Source organism: Rhizophagus irregularis, chromosome 25 (genome assembly GCF_026210795.1).
Source record: "Rhizophagus irregularis chromosome 25, complete sequence".
NCBI classification, from domain to species: Eukaryota; Fungi; Glomeromycota; class Glomeromycetes; order Glomerales; family Glomeraceae; genus Rhizophagus; species Rhizophagus irregularis.
In genome coordinates, this window is record NC_089453.1 from 498,552 (window position 1) to 516,928 (window position 18,377).

The 18,377-nt window shown below is 26.9% G+C and overlaps 5 protein-coding genes across 7 annotated transcripts; 2 read left to right on the plus strand and 3 right to left on the minus strand.

The window, feature by feature from the left end:
• Nucleotides 1-10,057: 10,057 nt before the first annotated feature.
• OCT59_016584 (uncharacterized protein) lies at nucleotides 10,058-10,909 on the minus strand. Its single transcript, XM_025313080.2, has 2 exons — nucleotides 10,744-10,909; nucleotides 10,058-10,672 (listed from the first exon to the last, which is right to left on the minus strand). The coding sequence occupies exons 1-2, from the start codon at nucleotides 10,762-10,764 to the stop codon at nucleotides 10,214-10,216; spliced, it is 480 nt and encodes a 159-aa protein (XP_025188097.1). The 5' UTR covers nucleotides 10,765-10,909; the 3' UTR covers nucleotides 10,058-10,213.
• A 151-nt stretch (nucleotides 10,910-11,060) lies between these two features.
• OCT59_016585 (uncharacterized protein) lies at nucleotides 11,061-14,507 on the plus strand (the record flags this gene model as incomplete). The annotated part of the gene is made up of 17 exons (XM_025313079.2): nucleotides 11,061-11,146; nucleotides 11,213-11,282; nucleotides 11,355-11,445; nucleotides 11,527-11,672; nucleotides 11,734-11,798; nucleotides 11,866-11,986; nucleotides 12,051-12,143; nucleotides 12,226-12,378; nucleotides 12,444-12,585; nucleotides 12,662-12,816; nucleotides 12,888-12,941; nucleotides 13,035-13,064; nucleotides 13,124-13,357; nucleotides 13,427-13,593; nucleotides 13,673-13,820; nucleotides 13,887-14,238; nucleotides 14,305-14,507. The coding sequence occupies 17 exons, from the start codon at nucleotides 11,061-11,063 to the stop codon at nucleotides 14,337-14,339; spliced, it is 2,142 nt and encodes a 713-aa protein (XP_025188095.2). The 3' UTR covers nucleotides 14,340-14,507.
• On the minus strand, nucleotides 14,398-15,673 carry OCT59_016586 (uncharacterized protein). Its single transcript, XM_066145794.1, has 2 exons — nucleotides 15,245-15,673; nucleotides 14,398-15,175 (listed from the first exon to the last, which is right to left on the minus strand). The coding sequence occupies exons 1-2, from the start codon at nucleotides 15,525-15,527 to the stop codon at nucleotides 14,517-14,519; spliced, it is 942 nt and encodes a 313-aa protein (XP_066003541.1). The 5' UTR covers nucleotides 15,528-15,673; the 3' UTR covers nucleotides 14,398-14,516.
• A 703-nt stretch (nucleotides 15,674-16,376) lies between these two features.
• OCT59_016587 (uncharacterized protein) lies at nucleotides 16,377-17,774 on the plus strand (the record flags this gene model as incomplete). 3 transcript variants are annotated; one of them, XM_066145795.1, is made up of 1 exon in its annotated part: nucleotides 16,377-17,774. In XM_066145795.1, the coding sequence occupies one exon, from the start codon at nucleotides 16,377-16,379 to the stop codon at nucleotides 17,772-17,774; it is 1,398 nt and encodes a 465-aa protein (XP_066003542.1). The 3 variants fall into 3 exon arrangements, with proteins under 3 accessions (XP_066003542.1, XP_066003544.1, XP_066003543.1); XM_066145797.1 differs by having other exon boundaries at nucleotides 16,893-17,774; XM_066145796.1 differs by having other exon boundaries at nucleotides 16,977-17,774.
• On the minus strand, nucleotides 16,844-17,104 carry OCT59_016588 (uncharacterized protein; the record flags this gene model as incomplete). The annotated part of the gene is made up of 1 exon (XM_066145798.1): nucleotides 16,844-17,104. The coding sequence occupies one exon, from the start codon at nucleotides 17,102-17,104 to the stop codon at nucleotides 16,844-16,846; it is 261 nt and encodes an 86-aa protein (XP_066003545.1).
• Nucleotides 17,775-18,377: the final 603 nt, after the last annotated feature.

Consider the following 18,377-nt stretch of genomic DNA (forward strand, 5'->3'; position numbering starts at 1 on the left):
ATGTTTTTTATTAAAGAACTTAAAAAAACGTTGCGAAATGTTTTTTTCTAATATAATATAGTGAAAAAAACGTTTTTGCAACATTTTTTTATTAAAGAATTTAAAAAAACGTTGCGAAATGTTTTTTCTAATATAATATAGTGAAAAAAACGTTTTCGCAACGTTATTTACTAAAGAATTTAAAAAAACAGGACTGGGAAAACTATATATAAAGGTCACCAGAAAAAAATCAGAAAATCATATGAATGCGAACCATCTTATGATTGGTCAATTGACTATTTATTCACATGTTTCCGCTCCAAAAACAGAAAAAGGAAAGATCTTCACTCAAATTTTCTTATTCTTGCGAACCAACACGTGACTTTTATTAATTATTTTTACGGTGACCTTTTTGAAAATTAAATATAGGTTCAAACCAAGAAAACTGGTGACCTTTATTAGTAGTTTTCCCGTTCTAAAAAATGTTGCGAAACGTTTTTTTCCAATATAATATAGTGAAAAAAACGTTTTCGCAACATTTTTTTATTAAAGAACTTAAAAAAATGTTGCGAAACATTTTTTTCTAATATAATATAGTGAAAAAAACATTTTCGCAACGTTTTTTTATTAAAGAACTTAAAAAAATGTTGTGAAACGTTTTTTTCTAATATTAGATAGTGAAAAAAACGTTTTCGCAACATTTTTTTACTAAAGAATTTAAAAAAATGTTGCGAAACGTTTTTTTCTAAAATAATATAGTGAAAAAAATGTTTTCGCAACGTTTTTTACTAAAGAATTAAAAAAATGTTGTGAAACGTTTTTTTCCAATATAATATAGTAAAAAAAACATTTTCGCAACATTTTTTTATTAAAGAATTAAAAAAAAAAATTGCGAAACGTTTTTTTAATATAATATTATACAAAAAATGTTTTCGCAATGTTTTTTGTATGATAACTCAAGCCAGCTCGAGCTTTTTGAGCCGAGCCTATCACCGGCTCGAGCTCATTTCAAGCTGGCTCGCGAGCCACTGAGCCAATTTAATCGTGGTTCAGCTCGGCTCAGATTAAAAAGCTCGAGCCAGCTTGTGAGCTGGCTCGGCTCATGCGGAGCTTTATTTGTATATTTGTAAAAACTTTGACTTTATTTTAATAAATATGCAGCAGTTAATAAAAAAAAAATAACAGTTATATATGGTACCAAAAGTTTATACTTGACAATCATATGATTTTGTTTTAATTTACTAAGCTAATTTTATATTATATGATTCAGAATTCAGCCAATAAAAACTGGGATTTCTTATATAAAGTATTAATAAAATGCAGATTTTGAAAGTTTTTTATTACAAACAAGATAAAATATAAGAAAAGTAAATTTTAGCAATAAATCATAACTACCATTTTATAAAAGTCATATATTGATAAAAAATTTTTTTAAAAAAATTACATTTGATTTATATTATAATAATTTAGGTTAGTATTATCATAATGCATAAAGTCAGCTCAAATTATTATTATTATAAATTCTGGCTAACATATTTTATTTCAAATTTGGGCTGATCATATAAAAATCATACAATTTCAAATGCTTATAATTTTTTACATATAACTTCTTTTAAAAATCTGACTGGTAATTTGATAGAACTTACTTCAAAAAATAAAGTTACCAGTTTATTTTTTCTAAATTGTATTTTTTTTAAGGAATTAAAAGATTTTTAAATGTTATATTTTTATTGTCAAGTATAAACTTTTGGCACTATAATAGGAATTTTTTATTATATTACTATATAAATATAAATATTTGCAATATAAAAAAATAGTATTAAATTATTTTTAAAAATATTAAGCAATTTTAATTAGTATAAACTTAACCATAATTTTTTGATAAAATATATTATCATTATAGTATTTAAATAATTTATTCAATTTTAATTATAAATTATAAAGTAAAATTTTTTATAAAGTATAAATTAAAAAAAAACAATTGTAATTTTATAGTTATATAACTAATAATATAAAATAAAATTAATTTTAGTTGAATTATATTATAATAAATTAATATATGGGGACGCCTGTAGCAAAAAGGGAGGATAGGCCAAAAAATTCAAATTTGAGATTTTATTATAATTATATGTCTATTAGTCTAATTATTAAGAAAATATGGGTTTTTATTAATAATATATTAGTAAAAAAGTTTAATTTTGAAATTTTCTTATTATTTGCATTTTACTTTTATAGAATTAACAAGCAACATAAACTTATTAAAAGAAAATCAATACTCTTAGTAAATTGCCTGTAAAATTTAGTTTTAGATAAAAAAAAAAGGTCTGAAAGACAATTTATTTTACAATTAAGTGATGATCTGCCAAATTTATTATGTGATTTAAATTGCGATTTTTTTAAAATTACGGAATTATCCCATTCCCCCCTTTTGCTACAGGCGTCCCCATATGTATAATTTGGCTATATATTTTAACAAAGAGTTCATCAGGAAATTATATAGTGCGAAAAGTTGCGCAAGTTTACACATCATAATATTTCGTAAGCTTCCAGACCCGCTGCAAGTTTGCGTAAGCGTAATATTTTGTAACTTTTTAAAATATTTTGAAATATTATGATATGCAAAGCTTCGTAATTTTACGATTTGTAATATTCCGTAATTTTGCGGTTCGCAATATTTCGTAATTTTACATAATATTTCGTAAGTTTTCAGACCCGCCGCAAGTTTGCGTAAGCGTAATATTTTGTAACTTTTTAAAATATTTCAAAATATTACTGTATGCAAGGCTTCGTAATTTTACGATTTGTAATATTCCGTAATTTTACTGCGTAATACTTCGCAACTTTTTAAAATATTTCGAAATTCTATGATGCGTAATGTTCCATAATTTGACGATTCGTAATATTCTGTGATTTTACACAACTTAATATTTCATAATATTTCAAAATATTTCGATAAATAATACTTCATTTTCTGTACTATAAGTTTATATAATGTATGTTTTATTAGATATAATCATAAAAAATTACAAGTATTTATTAATATATACAGAATACATAAAAGTAAAAAAAAGAAAGAGTAGAGTAACAATATTATTAGACGTAAAAAGAAGAGAAACAGCTATAGTAACGTTAGTATTAGATATAAAGATAAAAGAAATATTGTTATTATTGTTAGTATTAAGGTAAAAAGAGTTAAAGAAACAGTAAAAGGAGTAAAAGAAACATGGATATTATCGTTAGTATTAAAGTACAAGTAAAAAGAAATAAAGGAAACGTAGATAGTATTGTTAGTATTACGACATAAAGTAACAAAGAGGTAAAAAAAAAACGCGTTAATATTAAAATAATTAGTATTAATAAATAAATATTTTCTATACCTGCAAAGTAATTGAACAAAAGAATAAAGAAATAAAGAGAAAGGAAAAAATAAACATGTTGTTAGTATTGTTAGTATCGTTAGTATTAAAGTACAAGTAAAAAGGAATAAAGGAAACATGGATATTATTGTTAGTATTACGATACAAAATAACAAAGAGGTAAAAAAAAATGAAAATAATTAGTATTAATAAACAAATATTTCTATACCTGCAAAGCAATAAATTATGAAATATATGTAAATATATTGTATATAATTAAAGAAATAATAGAAAGAAGAGACAAAAAAATTAAAAATATTGAACAAAAGAATAAAGAAATAAGAAACAAAAATAAATAAGACAAAAACGTGCGTGATTAAATGATTAAATGATTAAATCACATGCAAGGATCAGCCTAATTTTGATTGGCCAGAAATCATGTACATCGTATAGCGGGTGTGACATAAATAAATCGTGACTGAAATTTGTGTTCAATTTGTGTTCAATTTGTGTTGATAATTCTGGTAAAAAATTATTAATTTTGGCCAAATTTCGTTAAATTTGTTAAATTTGTGTTGAGCTTGTGTTGAATTTGTGTTGCGTAATTTTTTATTTATCACAAGAGGATGATATTTAGTAATTGCATGTATGACGTACAAGATTTTTTTTTATGATTTTTTTAAGAAATGTACGCAAAATATTTAATCAGAATATAATTGTTTTATTTTTAAATATAATATATTGATGATTTTTTTTTAAAAAAGTCAATAGAATGTGCTAATAATAAATTGTTTTATTTTTAAATATAATATATTGATATTTATATTTAAATAACCAAAACATGTACATGATTTTTAATTATTTTTAATTGAAATCAAACTAAGATTTTTTTTTTAAAAAAAAATTAAAATAAATTAAGTGATTTATATTTATATTTAGAATTATGATATTTATATTTAGATAATCCATATCCGCATGAGATTTAATTAATATGTTTAATGATGAAAAGTCTAATAAATTAAATTTTAATTGAAACGAGAAATAAAATCAAACCAAAGAGGTATTGTTCAAATTTTATTTAAAGTGACATTTTACGACTTTCTTTCAAATTTTTACTCATCCCAAAATCAAATTATAAAAATCAAATCTAATCTAATAATGCCTCGCCACACACGTCGTCGTTCCCACTATAACGTCCATTGGAACTGGGCTATGATGGACGAACTTGTTGACATACGCCGAGACAGAAACCGCGCCTACCACAATATTAATTGTAGAGCCGCCAAGATTTTTGGGACTCTGTTGCCAATAGGTTCATATGACTAATATCTATAATTTCTTTAAGAAAGAATTTAAATTCAAATTAACCAATCCATTTAATTGAATCAGAATAAATAGAATATTTCGAACGAGGGTTTCGAAGCGAACAGTGCAGCCAAAAGTGGAGGAACCTGCGTCACAGGGATTACCATGTAAGTAAATAAATAAAATTACATTCATATAAATTAAATGTATTTACCGAATATTCAAACTGATTTTGATATTTAGAACTATGTCCTTTATCGTAATGGTAACCCTGGGCGGCGGCTGTGGACGCGTACCAGCGCAAGATATTATCGCGAATTTAGAACGAGATTTTGGGAGAGGCCGGATAATTATACTATAATAAAATTTATAATTAATATTTACGTTCATGTTTTAAATTTGATAAATTTGATCAATTTTAGTCACGCGTGATGATCGTAGGGCAAGGAGAAACTTACCTACGTATCGTAGAAGAAGATAATTCTTTTTATTTTTTTATTATTTATTAAGTGAGTAGCTAGGCCCAGTCCGTACCAAATATCGGCTGGAGACTCACATTTTTTTTGGGCTGTGACTGATACTGACGTCCACGCCGTACAGCCTGGGTACTATTTTATAAAATAGTAGCGAACAAGTATCAAATGTGTATTTTTTTTATTAAGTTATAATAAAAATTAGAATTTACTTTAATTTTTAACATAAAAATTGTAAATAATAAAAAATTTGTAAATAAAAATAAATTTGCTTTCCCAAACTTAAAAAAAAAGGTGTTTATATAAAAGAAAAGGTGTTTATATTATTTTTGATTATTCAATAGTATCACATGCCCCTTGTATACGTTCTACTGCATATGCAGTTTACAATCTCGTAAATTTTCAAAATATTTCAACCGTAATATTACGCAGGTTTACAGTTTCGTAAATTTTCGAAATATTTTAACCGTAATATTACGCAGGTTTACAGTTTCGTAAATTTTCGAAATATTTCAACTGTAATATTACGCAGGTTTACAGTTTCATAAATTTTCGAAATATTTTAACCGTAATATTACGCAGGTTTACAGTTTCGTAAATTTTCGAAATATTTTAACCGTAATATTACGCAGGTTTACAGTTTCGTAAATTTTCGAAATATTTCAACCGTAATATTACGCAGGTTTACAGTTTCGTAAATTTTCAAAATATTTTAACCGTAATATTACGCAGGTTTACAATTTCGTAAATTTTCAAAATATTTTAACCGTAATATTACGCAGGTTTACAGTTTCGTAAATTTGCAGAATATTTTGACCGTAATATTGCATAAATCTTACGATATTGAAAACTTACGTAATATTTTAACCGTAATATCACATAAATCTTACGAAATTGTAAACTTACGTAATATTTTGAAATTTTTCGAAATATTATGCCATAAACTTTCGTAAACTTACAAAATCGTAAACTTACGCAATTTTTCGCGCTATAAAATTTCCTGACGTTATAGTGTTTTCAATATAACAATAGGAAATAATAAAATAACTATACTGAACTTAAAAAAGTAATTACAGTTTATAAATAAAGTTACATTAAATATTTTAGTATTGCAGTATCTTTAGAATATATAAACAAGTATGAAAGAATGTCTAGACTCTAGATAATTATACTATATATTGCTTAATAGCTGTTATATAAAAAGATTGTAGAATTAAAAATATAGTATTTTTTTACCTTATATGATGGTTGACTAGAAGGTATATTGTAATTATATACTACTTAGCTTAACATAAAATATAGAATAGAATAGCAAAAAATACTACTATTATATAATTGGTAACTGAAGTATATTAATTTGATAATAATTAAATAAAAAGATTAAGTTATAACTTATAAGGATTTATTGAGAAATAAATAAAACTTAATATTAAGCTAAATTTAATAAAAATTATAATATAAATATTATTAAAAGATAGTTAATAATTTCTAGAAAGATTAAAAAAAATTTGAAAAAAAAGATTTTTAATTTTAATTTTTTTTTTTCTGTAGTTTATTAAAATAATTTTTATGTCAACATATATACAGGTGATATAATATAAAATTAAACTAATATTGATATTTGATAATTAAAGAATCACTTATCATCTTACAAGATGATCTTATGTGTGCACTGTCAGGTGAATTTGGAACTATGAGAATAAGTTCAATGTGAAACTGCTCTTTTTTAAAAGGGTATCCTCTCTTTTCAGACTCAGTTCTAGAAAAATCCAACAAGACCTACTGTAAAACAATAAGAAAAAAAAAAAGGTTTTTAAACAAAAAAAATCAGGGTAAAAAAATAATGGGTTAATAAAATATAGACTAGATAGCGAGTACTCTAATATTTCAAAAATTTCTATTTGGCCTAGCCTTCCAGACTTAGGGTTATTAAGTAATTCTGAAGTAATGCCTTAATTTCAGCTAAAATTGTCAGTTTGTCATTACTGTCAAAACTTTTATTATTTAAAGTAGATTGCTTTTTTTTCCTAAAAACTTTTCCTTCTGTTTTTGTTTATCTAAGCCCTTCTGTGAAATATTCAAATTCTTGTCTTGATTCTGCTTTTGAGTAGAATCTGTCTTTTTTGGTAGCTTATTTTTAGGCTGATTCAAGATGGGCAAAAAATACTGAGTTCAAACACCTTTAAATTTTTTGAAGTTAACTGTATTAAGTGTTTTATCCAAACTTGCCCATATATTGAAAAATATGAACAACTTCTTACGCCCACAGTCTTAAATAATTTTGAAAGCTAAAATGCCATCTAATTGCAATAGCAGGGATTGGGCAGGGTTTTTTACATTGTAAGCAACATTATTAAGTAATGGATTTGGGAATATCTATAATAACAGCCTGGAATCTCTCATATTCTTTACGCTGCTTCAAAGTTCAGGATACAAGAAACTATTGTACAGGCATTTCTCCAAATAGAGCAGTCTAAACTTTATTATTCTAATTCAGTAAAGTCAACTCGTTGAAGTTAATAGATACAGTCATAGTTGAATACTTCTTTTGCATCTTAATTTTGAATACAATAACTTGATCCTATTTTCTAGATTCGTAAGGATATCAAGTTGCATCATGATAGAGGGGATATTATAAATAACTATCTTATGAACATTAGCCTTATCTTGTGGCAAATATCTGGTCATGATAGTTAAAATCGTTTTCTCTGGTGTAAGCTTAGACTTTTTCATCTGTTACTACTGTGATTTGTTAAGTATATTACTCTTTTTTGAAGTATTTTGAGTATTCTGTTTATTCTTAGAGAATGGTAACATAGGATAAAAATCATCAGAATCAGAATCTGATACAATCTTAGCATATGTCACATGCTTCTTTCCTCTTGAAATATACGGCTAAGCTTGTACATTAAGTTTTATTTGTATTGCAGAAGTACAACCAGTAATTAGTATTTTGGTTCTTCATAAATTTTCATATTTGTTAGAACAAAATCTGGTATTCACAGAGTTCTATTAGATGTATTTATTATTATTTGCAGTTCATGTGATTCCTTCTTTTTTTTTCCCATAAAGTCCTTTGCCATCTCATAGAGAAAGCTAATATATATATGTCTTTAAAAGTCATGAAAAGAAAGAGAAAGCTGTTAAAGTTATTTTTAGACACACCAGTTTAAGAAGTTTATCTGGAAAGTTCTTTTATATGTCCCCCAAACATTTGTATATAGCAGGTTCAATTTCTATGACAGTTTGAAAAATGCCAGTTATGCTAGTAGAATGGTAAACTTGCAACGTTTATTCAAGTAAGGAAGTGAACGTCTCTTCGTCAAATAGATTAAGAAAACTCTTCAGTTCTTTTAAAGTAAAGTTGTTAGCAGTAAAAACCATTTTTTTAATATATTTTTACAAAAATATTATTGCTAAAATTTTGTAAAAAAATGGTCCATGTGATCAGTGAAAATATTTTCCAAGAAAAAAAGATTTTTAAGAAATATTAATATATTGGAAATCAATTAACAATTAAAATAAAATTTAAAATTATTTATTTAGTTCATAAATATATAATTAAAAATATGGATATAATTATATTAATTGCAAACTACAGTTCACCCTCGCTATAGTGAAGCTCATGGGCTGAAGGTTAAGATTCACTATAGTAAGGGATTCACTATAGCGAAGGTGAACTGTATTAAGAATTATTATTTATATAGAAAATCCGTACCTGAGCTTTTCTTTACTATAGCAAATTATTCACTATATAAAAATTCACTATAGCGAGGGTGAACTGTATTTAAAAAATACAAATTTTATAAAGAGTTTTGCTAACTATGATAAAATATTATTATATTATAAAGAAATTGTAGATAAAAATAATTATATTAAAAATATTTCTTTTATTATTTTAGTTATAATTAGTATATTAGAAAATATTTTTTATTATTAGTTATACTTTAAAATATATAAATACAATATTTTTTTCAATATTTATTTATTATATATTATTATGATAAAAGCAATTATTGGAATTAATATAAAAAGGAAAAAATTTTCACAAATTAAAAAATCAAAATTAGTTAAAAAGAGGAAAACTCTTACAATATTAAATAAAAAGTTAGAAGAATTTTTCTAAGCTCAAAAAAATATATTAATTATAAGAAATAATTAAACCAAGCATATATTATTTAAGAATAAGTTAATTTATATGAGAGTTGTAGCAAACTTCTAATTATATATGATTTTAATTTATATATATATTGCTTAACTTTCAGTTTAAAATATTATTATTAAGTAAAAATATTAAAGATACAAAAAAATTATTAATTAATGTATTTTTAACTAAAAAATTCAAAATAGTTTTAGCTAGTTTCAGTTATTAATTTTGATATTCATTATTTTGAGTTTCAGCTATAGTTTTGGGCAATAACTTTAATTATATTATTATCAGTTTTAATATCTTTATAGTTTAAATCTAAATAAAAACAGAATCTTACTGCATTTAAAATCTCATAATTTTTTTTACATTTGCATTAATTATAAAACAGGATTTTGGCATCTTTTAAATAGTACTTTTAAACAATAAGTTTAGGTTAATATAAAGTTTCCTGTAAGATTATCCAATAGTTTGGTGTTTTGTAATTTGAAATAGAATTTATGTGCCATTAATGATATAGTTCAAAATTACAATGAAAAGAGTTTAATTTTTACAATTAATAATTTTATATCTTTATGTTGGTGGGGAAATATCCGATATAGGAATGTAGGATGATGATAATTATAATTGTTAATTTCTTTTGTTTAAAAAAATAAATACTTTGATTAGATGTATAGTATAATCATTTCTCTGTTTTGGGTTGAACCCGTGTGACTAGTACTAATAATGTTTATTTACTAGAAATGGACGAAATAATTATTTCAAATACATATTAAAAAGAAAATAAATCCGTACCTAAGCATGTGCAAAAGGATTATTTATTTGATATTAATAATTACAAGTTTGACAAACTTCATCAATTTAAGCTTCAAAATTATTATTATACAATGTTTTGATCAAAATTATCCTGGAGAATGTTGTTCCTGTTTACAAATTATACAATTGAAATCTGTTTAAGATTTTTTTATAATTCCTTGATAAGCTTCAGTCAATTGACGTTCTAATATTTTAATCATACTATCTTTATCTAAATTTTTTTCTTCTAAACTTTTTTTTTCAATTTCTAATACGGTTAGACGAGTTTTCAATTCAGTATTTTCAATAGTTAATTCAGCAACTTGTTTTTCAAGACTTTCCATTTTCTCAACTCTACGCTGTCTACTTCTTCTTGCTGCCTCAGTATTCTTTGCACGTTTTCTTATTAAATCTTCGGTAATGGTTTGTGGATCTTTAACAAATTTGATAAAAGCTTTTTTGCGTGATGATGATGAATTATTCGTTGAAGTTTTGCTTTGTTCTGAAGTGAGAGCAGCCATTGTTGCAGAAGTACTATCCGCAACTGAACATGATGGTCCTATAGAACTTGAATCCTGTGTAGAAGAATATGATGTTCCATTAGGTTTGACTTTTTCCTATAATTCAATGAGAAATGAGAGATTAATTACAAATACGGTTAAATTTTTTTCTTTTATAAAAAACATACCGATTGTACTTTATTAGACATTGGTTCGCAATTTCGGGTTCGGTTCGCAATTTCGACTCGCAGAATATGGATACAATTTGAATATATATAGCATTCTAAGTCTGTATATATAGCATTCTAAGTCTGTTAAAAAAAAAAAATGTCGCGAAAAAATTTATTGTACTTTATCTGATAATTATGATTCACCGTTACGGCAAGTTACGGAATCATGATTGGTAAAACTAAATTAGCTAAATTTGTCCCGATCTGTCTGTTGATCAATCTCTGTTCTCTGCGCCTCCCAAAAAGTCTTTCGCGTCTTTTTCGCGTCTATAATAATGACTTCAAAAGTGAACTTTGTTCAGATAAATCAAGAACAATCTTCCAGCAATAATAATGCTATTGATAGTGAAGGCAACGGAATGTAAGTTTTATTAATTATGGAAGTTCGTTTCTAGTATAGTATTAATTTACTTAAAAAATTATAAAGGAAAACCATGGCTACATTGTTACAAAATAGTATTCAAGGAGTGCAAAATTCTTTTAGTAGTGTTTACACTGTGAGTCATCATTATTTATTCTATATCATTTATTTAAATTTATGTTAATAATATTATCTTATTTAATAAAAGACACTAGCCGCAAATTTAAAACAATCACTTGAAATGACTCACACCATGAATTCGGTGATGGAACAATTTTTATTGTCTAATCTTCGAATTAGTTTGTATTATTATTTTATTTGTGAAACATTTAATTTTTTTTTGTATTTGACTAAAATTCAATTTTTCTTTAATACTTTAGCATCTAATATAACACAAATTCATAAATTAGAAACACGGGGAAACTTTATTCCTAGTTTATTAACTATCACCATTATTAATTCTGGTCAATTTCCTATACCAAATATTTCATGTAGCATAACTTTTGTAAAGAAAGACCATAATGAGGTAGAATAAATTATTTTTATATATTTCATTAGAATGGATCTAATTATAAAATTAATTTTAGCCAGTAAATATAGGTGTAGAATGTAAAGAATCTATAAAACGTGGAATTACGGATCCCGATTCCGAGTATGTGTTATCATTGATATTAGTAAATATGTATAAATTTTAACCGTTATGTATTCCTTCAAAATAGAACAACTTCAATATCTTCAATATTTGTACCAAAAACTTCTACTACGACTTCGATCTTTACATTATCCCCGCAAACACAAATTATTGAAAAGTTGAAATTGGCTCCATCCGAATTCTGTCAAGTAAGTTATTATAAATTTTCAAAATTTCAAAATTTCAATTTTAAACAAATATTATTTTTAAAAGTATAATGCAAAAGTCAATGTGAGATTTGCAAGTCCTGGGACTGGAGAATTATTACAAAAGGAACACTCTTTCGGTTTATATCTTATTGATCAGGTTAGTATATATATATATAAGATTCGACTTTTTGTTAATATTTTATGTGATTTACTGAGGAATATTTACTTCATTAATGAAGTGCGAGAAAAGTATACGTTTTGAAAGTCAATTAACAAAATATGAATGTAGTCATGTTATCGTCGAATTATCTCCTTATCTTTTACGTCAATTATGGAATGTCCATCCAAGTAGTGGATTGTCAGAAGCGATGACATTTGAAATTAGTTGGAAGGTAAGAAATTTATTTGAATTTTTTTGGAAGATTATATAATATTAAAAAAAATTTTCAATTAAAAGAACGAGATATATTCCTTAATTCATATAAAGAAATGGATTGGTGCTGATAAATCTAAAGTTCTTTGTCAAGTTCTTCATTTTAATAATGCAAAATCAAGTTCTGAGATTATTGATAGAATTGTTGAAGAATTAAAAGTATTAAGTACTAATAAAAATAAATTTTAGCAATAAATTTAGAGACCTGTAAACCTGCCAAAAAAAAATTTTTTTAAATAAAGTTAAATGTGTTATGATCGGCTATGTTATGACGTCATATTCACCATATTTAAATGGTCTACTAATAGTACCAGAATTTTTCAATACTTTCTTGTCTTGTGCTCGTTCAAAAATGGCTGCTAAAGCAGATCCAAACAAACAAGGCTGGGAAGAATCCGTAAGTTTGCTGTACTTGTAATTATGGTTTTACGTCAATAGTAATTTATACTTTTTTTTCATATTGCAAAGGAATTTCCGATTCTTTGCGAAACTTGCCTTGGAGACAACCCTTACGTTCGAATGGTAATCATATTTATATTTTCTTCATTATTTTTTGAATATAAATTTATTCTTTAAATACTTAATTAGCTTATTTTTTAATTTACCCACATCAAGACAAGGCAAGGATTTGGAAAAGAATGCAAAGTAAGTTCGGTTTCTCGGTATTATCTATTTTTTTTATTAAATATTAATAATTCCATTAGGTTTGCTCTCGTCCCTTTACAATCTTTAGATGGCTTCCTGGAGCCGGGATGCGATACAAAAAAACAGAAATTTGTCAAACATGTGCTAAATTAAAGAATGTGTGCCAGACATGTTTATTGGATTTACAATACAATCTTCCTGTGCAAGTTCGTGACACAGCTCTTAACGTTACTAATGATGCACCTAGGTCAGAAATCAATAGGGAATATTTTGCTCAAAACATTGAAGGGAAGGTAAATAAAAAAATATTAATACTCAGAAATTTTTAATCTGTTATTAACCTTCATACTTTGAATTAATAGATCTCAGGTGCTGAAAGTCTAATTAATTATGGAAAAGCAGATTCATCTGGTCGAGAGATGTTAAAAAAGCTTGCTAGAACAGAGCCTTATTATAAGCGCAATAGACCACATATATGTTCATTTTTTGTTAAAGGGTCATGTACACGTGGCGACGAATGTCCATACAGGTGGGTAATAACTCATCAGTATATTTTTTTTAGCTTCTATTATATTTATTTTGAATTATTATTATTTCACACTATTTAGACACGAGATACCCGAAGAAAATGAATTATCCCATCAAAACATCAAAGATCGTTATTATGGTACAAATGACCCAGTTGCGAAAAAGATTTTAAATCGTGTGAAGGGCGGTAATGGTTCAAATATCACACCACCAGAGGACAAGACAATTGTATGTTTTCTTTTTTTCAGAAATATTATTGATTAATTTCACTAATTATTTCATATACTTTTTTAGACATCGTTATTTATCACTGGAGTCGAGGATGATATCGATGAAGCTGACCTTAAAGGATATTTTTACGCGTTTGGTGAAATTAAATCAGTCGTAGTTGTACATAAGTCACGATGTGCCTTTATTAATTTTGCAACTAGAGCATCGGCTGAACAAGCAATAGATAAATCTCATAGTAATTTGAATATAAAAGAGCATGATTTGAAAATCACCTGGGGGAGACCGCGTCCTACTGGACCCAAAACTGAAGTTCAGGCAGCTACTACCCAAAATGTTGTTCTTCCTCCACTTGAATCAATGCAAATTCCTGCACCTCCTGGTGAAGCGCCGTCAGATTTTCTTTACCCGAGTCAAGGTAAAAAAAGAAATTAAAATTTTTATATTTATATCTCTTAACTGACAAATGTTTCTCTTCTTGTAGATCCAACTTATCAAGGTTCTTCAACAAAAGGATGAAAGCTTTCGATGAAAGCTTTTTATGTTTAATATCAATGCAGTTGAGATTACAAATTTTAGAAATTTATGATGTTTAATTATATATCCCAAATTTTATTTTATTTTTTTCCTGTTATATTAATATACAATGATAAATAAACAAGTAGAATAAAGTTTATCTATATTTAGTAATTTTGTCTATTTATTTTTTTTACTTCTACAACTATCAATGATTATAAGATTTATAGTAATAAGTAAGGAAACAGAGCTGAAACCGGACAAATATATAGCAGAACCAGTCTTATTATCTCCAATACCAGGAAAAGCACCAATCACATTAAATACTAAAGAAAATAGTGAAAAGGTAACAAAGAAGGAAACTATATTAAGAATAAAAGATACTAATAATAAAATGAAAGCTGAAGGATAGCAATACTTTCTATTATCAGTAGTGGTAATTAATATTAAAAGGAAAGCCAGCGCATCAAATATTGACGCAGTGATGATAGGACGAGCTATCCAACCGGATTTACCATTAGTAGGTTCTTTAGGAAGAAAACTGTCAAAGGCCGATAATAAAGCGGTTGCGGCTTTTTTACCAATATTTTGAGCAATTTCGCCTGCTTTTTCACTAGCATCTTGAGCAATTTCGCCTGCTTTTTCACCAGCATCTTGAGCAATTTCGCCTGCTTTTCCACCAGCATCTTGAGCAATTTCGCCTGCTTTTCCACCAGCATCTTTGGCAATTTCACCCGCGTTATTTGCAGCTTCGCCTACTTTATCCGCTACACCACTTGGATCAATGTCGATGCCACGTTTTTTTACTTCTCCGGATTGAATTTCATTAGAAGTTGGGCCTAAATAAAAAGAAACATCCTTTTAATTTTATTTCACAGTGAATATTAATATCCAATAATTAAATTTACCTTTATCAAAGTTATGTGATACTTCACTGGTGCATTTATCATCAATGCAGTAACCTAATAAAGTGAATGTTATACTTTTCCTTTGAAGAATACTACTGATAGGCCCATCAAAGGTGAATTTATTTAACTCTACACTGCCATTTGTACTACCAATTAACATGGTAAGGAAAGATATTAATGATAACAGAACAAAAATAAGAGAGGCGACTCTGCACTTATTTTTGTAGATTTCTCCTAGGTGGTCACTAATTTTTTTTGACAAAATTTGTAATTGGTTATCCATTTTTACTTGTTTATTTTATTACTTTCTAGCGAAACTGTTTATATTTTATTTTATTTTATTTTTCACAGTCCCGCTGTGTATACTTAAATAAGGTGAAATAACAGGAAAAAAATTGAAAAAAAATTGGGATATATTGGACTGTTGTCAATTCTTAATAGCGTGTGAATTAATGGTGTATTTATAAGAAAATTACATTTCAAAGTAATCTTTGTTTTCTTTTTATAATCATGGAAATTGAGACAAAGGGAAAAATTCATTGTTATGTGAATGCTTGTATTATATTAAAGGTTAAGCGCTAAAACTGAATTGATCATTCTGTTTATTTACAAATAAGGAAGTAGTAATAACATTTTTTAAATACATGAACAATTGATATATATATATATATATATTTGAAACAAATCTATAATGCTGAGCAGTTTCGTGGTATAATAATAATAAAAAAAAATTAATTAAAGGGTTTGTTTACCTAATCGAATTCAGACATCAAATCCCCGCCAAATTTAATTTGTTTCATAAAACAATGGAACAAACTTCTCCACATTTTTTCTTTATATGGAATTGATGGAACAGATTTATAAATAAGGAAATATCATTAAAAAAACCTATAAATAGATAGTACAACGAAAAAGTATTGATCGACAAGCATGGTATGTCGATTTCGAATCGGTTAAAAACTGATACCGCTACTTGCACAAATAAAAAATCGTGCAACCTTAATTTCTACAGAAACCTTGTTGCGAGCAATATTGAAATAACAATCGCTTCGATGTAAAATTAATCTAGAGAAAACTTTATTTATTGTAGATCTCTAATATATTTCATATACCCTAGCTTTTGCTAGTCGCCATGGAAACAAGTAATCTAGTTACCGTTTCGCTATTTGTTACCACAGCGATCTTAATAATTACACCATTTTTTGTAACTCCAAAAGTAAAAGACTCAAAACGAAAGAAAAAACATAATTCCAACAAAGAAAAAGAAACTAAAATTTATACTTTTGGTCTAATAAATCAGGGGAATAATATTTGTTTTCTTAATTCTGTGCTACAAAGCCTGGCTTCATTAAAAAGTTTCCGGAAATATTTGGAAAAAAAAATTAAAAATAAACCAATAGATGCAGAACTACCAGTAACTGTTGCATTACATGCAACCTTAGAAAGGCTCAATGTACCTCTAACGAAACAACAATCATTTATTGCAACTGATGTAGTTTGGGCCTTACAGGCTAACGCAAGACGTTTAATTAATAGGCAACAACAAGACGCACACGAACTCTTTCAGTTCTTATTTCAATCTCTCGGAGCCGAAGAAGATCATATTCGACGTCCGAAATCTCTTTTTGACGTTGAACTAATTAAAAAAATGGCGGCAAAAAATGATACTATTACGAATATTGTAAATGATCGTAATCCGCTTCGCGGGTTAACAGCATATCGTGTTTCTTGTATGAAATGTGGATATTGTGGACCAATTCGACACACAACATTCGATAATATCTCGATTCCACTCCCATCGGGACTCCCATCAGTTCCTCTAGATGTTCTCTTACGAACATATGCTGGGACCGATTTCATTGATGAATACAATTGCCCACATTGCTCTTTGGTTGAAACATTGGCAGCTATTGAAAAGGCGCTTGAAATTGGGAAAGACGATCTTGCTAAAGGAAAGCTCGAAAATGATAGACAAATCATCAAAAAGGCACTTGCGATCGATGTTGATACGGACATAAGTGATCAATTGCAAGTGACGAAATTGGCCCATTTAAAAAATACTGCCAGCAAAGTTACAATGTTTGCAAAATTGCCAGACATTTTTTCAATCCACTTTTCTCGATCCATTTATTATCAAAGTGGGCTTACTTTTAAGAATCCGTGCAAAGTTAAATTTCCAGAGTCAATTGACATGATGAAATATATATCAGGAGGATACTTGGCTAATATGCCAAGTGAACCGATGTCAGCTCCGCCATCACCAATTGCCTCGTCTCCAATATCATCACCAATTTTAGCAGGTATTGGTGCAAGTTGTAAGGAAGACGAGATTCCATCTGGTGAAAATATTTATAAATTAAAATCAGTGATAGTTCATCAAGGTGATCATAGATCAGGTCACTTTATTACTTATCGTCGCAAAGAAGAAAGCGATGGTTGGTGGCGTCTTTCTGATGAGTATGTTGAGGAGGTTAAATTAAAGCAAGTGCTCAACGAAGAGGCTTATATGTTGTTTTATGAAAAGACCTAATGGAAAACTTCATTTATTAATTTCTTTCTTTTTCTTAATTATTTTATTTACTTTTTTTTTATCTCAATTATAAGCATTGTAAATATAATTTGTTAAGTTTTCCTTTTTACACTTGCATTATTGTCTTTTCCGTGATTGAGGTGATTGAGGGTGATTTTTTCTTGTAAATATGTATGTATATTTTATAATTCAGTAACCACTTTGCTTAGTAATATTGAATGATATTTAAAAAAATTTTTTGTGCTGACGTTTTGTATCACACAAAAATAAATTATTTTATAATGTAAATAGCATTTATGAAATAATATGTTGTCCCACTGTACTTTGTGTACATTTATGCACAGTAATCGATTATACTCTGACCTTATTTACTTTCAAAAAAAAAAGTAATTCAATATATTTTTATTTTACATTTTTACTTGCCCTCCTCAATTAATTGATCAGAGTCAAAACAAATCAATGGTGTCACAAGATTTTAAGATTATCAAATTTACACCATCTGACTCTAGAGAAAGAATAAAATTTACAACGATCTTTTGTATCCATTTTTTTTTTTTGATTTAATTGATTTAATTAATCTATGTAAAGACAAACGAACGTCAA

What these genes read in the sequence shown, in the direction of transcription:
- OCT59_016584 (XM_025313080.2), bottom strand. Translation starts at nt 10,764, where the DNA reads ATGTCTAATAAAGTACAATCG. An exon ending in TGTCTAATAAAGTACAATCG is followed by an intron (nt 10,673 to 10,743) that starts GTATGTTTTTTA and finishes ATTGAATTATAG; the next exon opens with GAAAAAGTCAAACCTAATGG.
- OCT59_016586 (XM_066145794.1), bottom strand. Translation starts at nt 15,527, where the DNA reads ATGGATAACCAATTACAAATTTTGTCAAAAAAAATTAGTGACCACCTA. An exon ending in ATCACATAACTTTGATAAAG is followed by an intron (nt 15,176 to 15,244) that starts GTAAATTTAATT and finishes CTTTTTATTTAG; the next exon opens with GCCCAACTTCTAATGAAATT.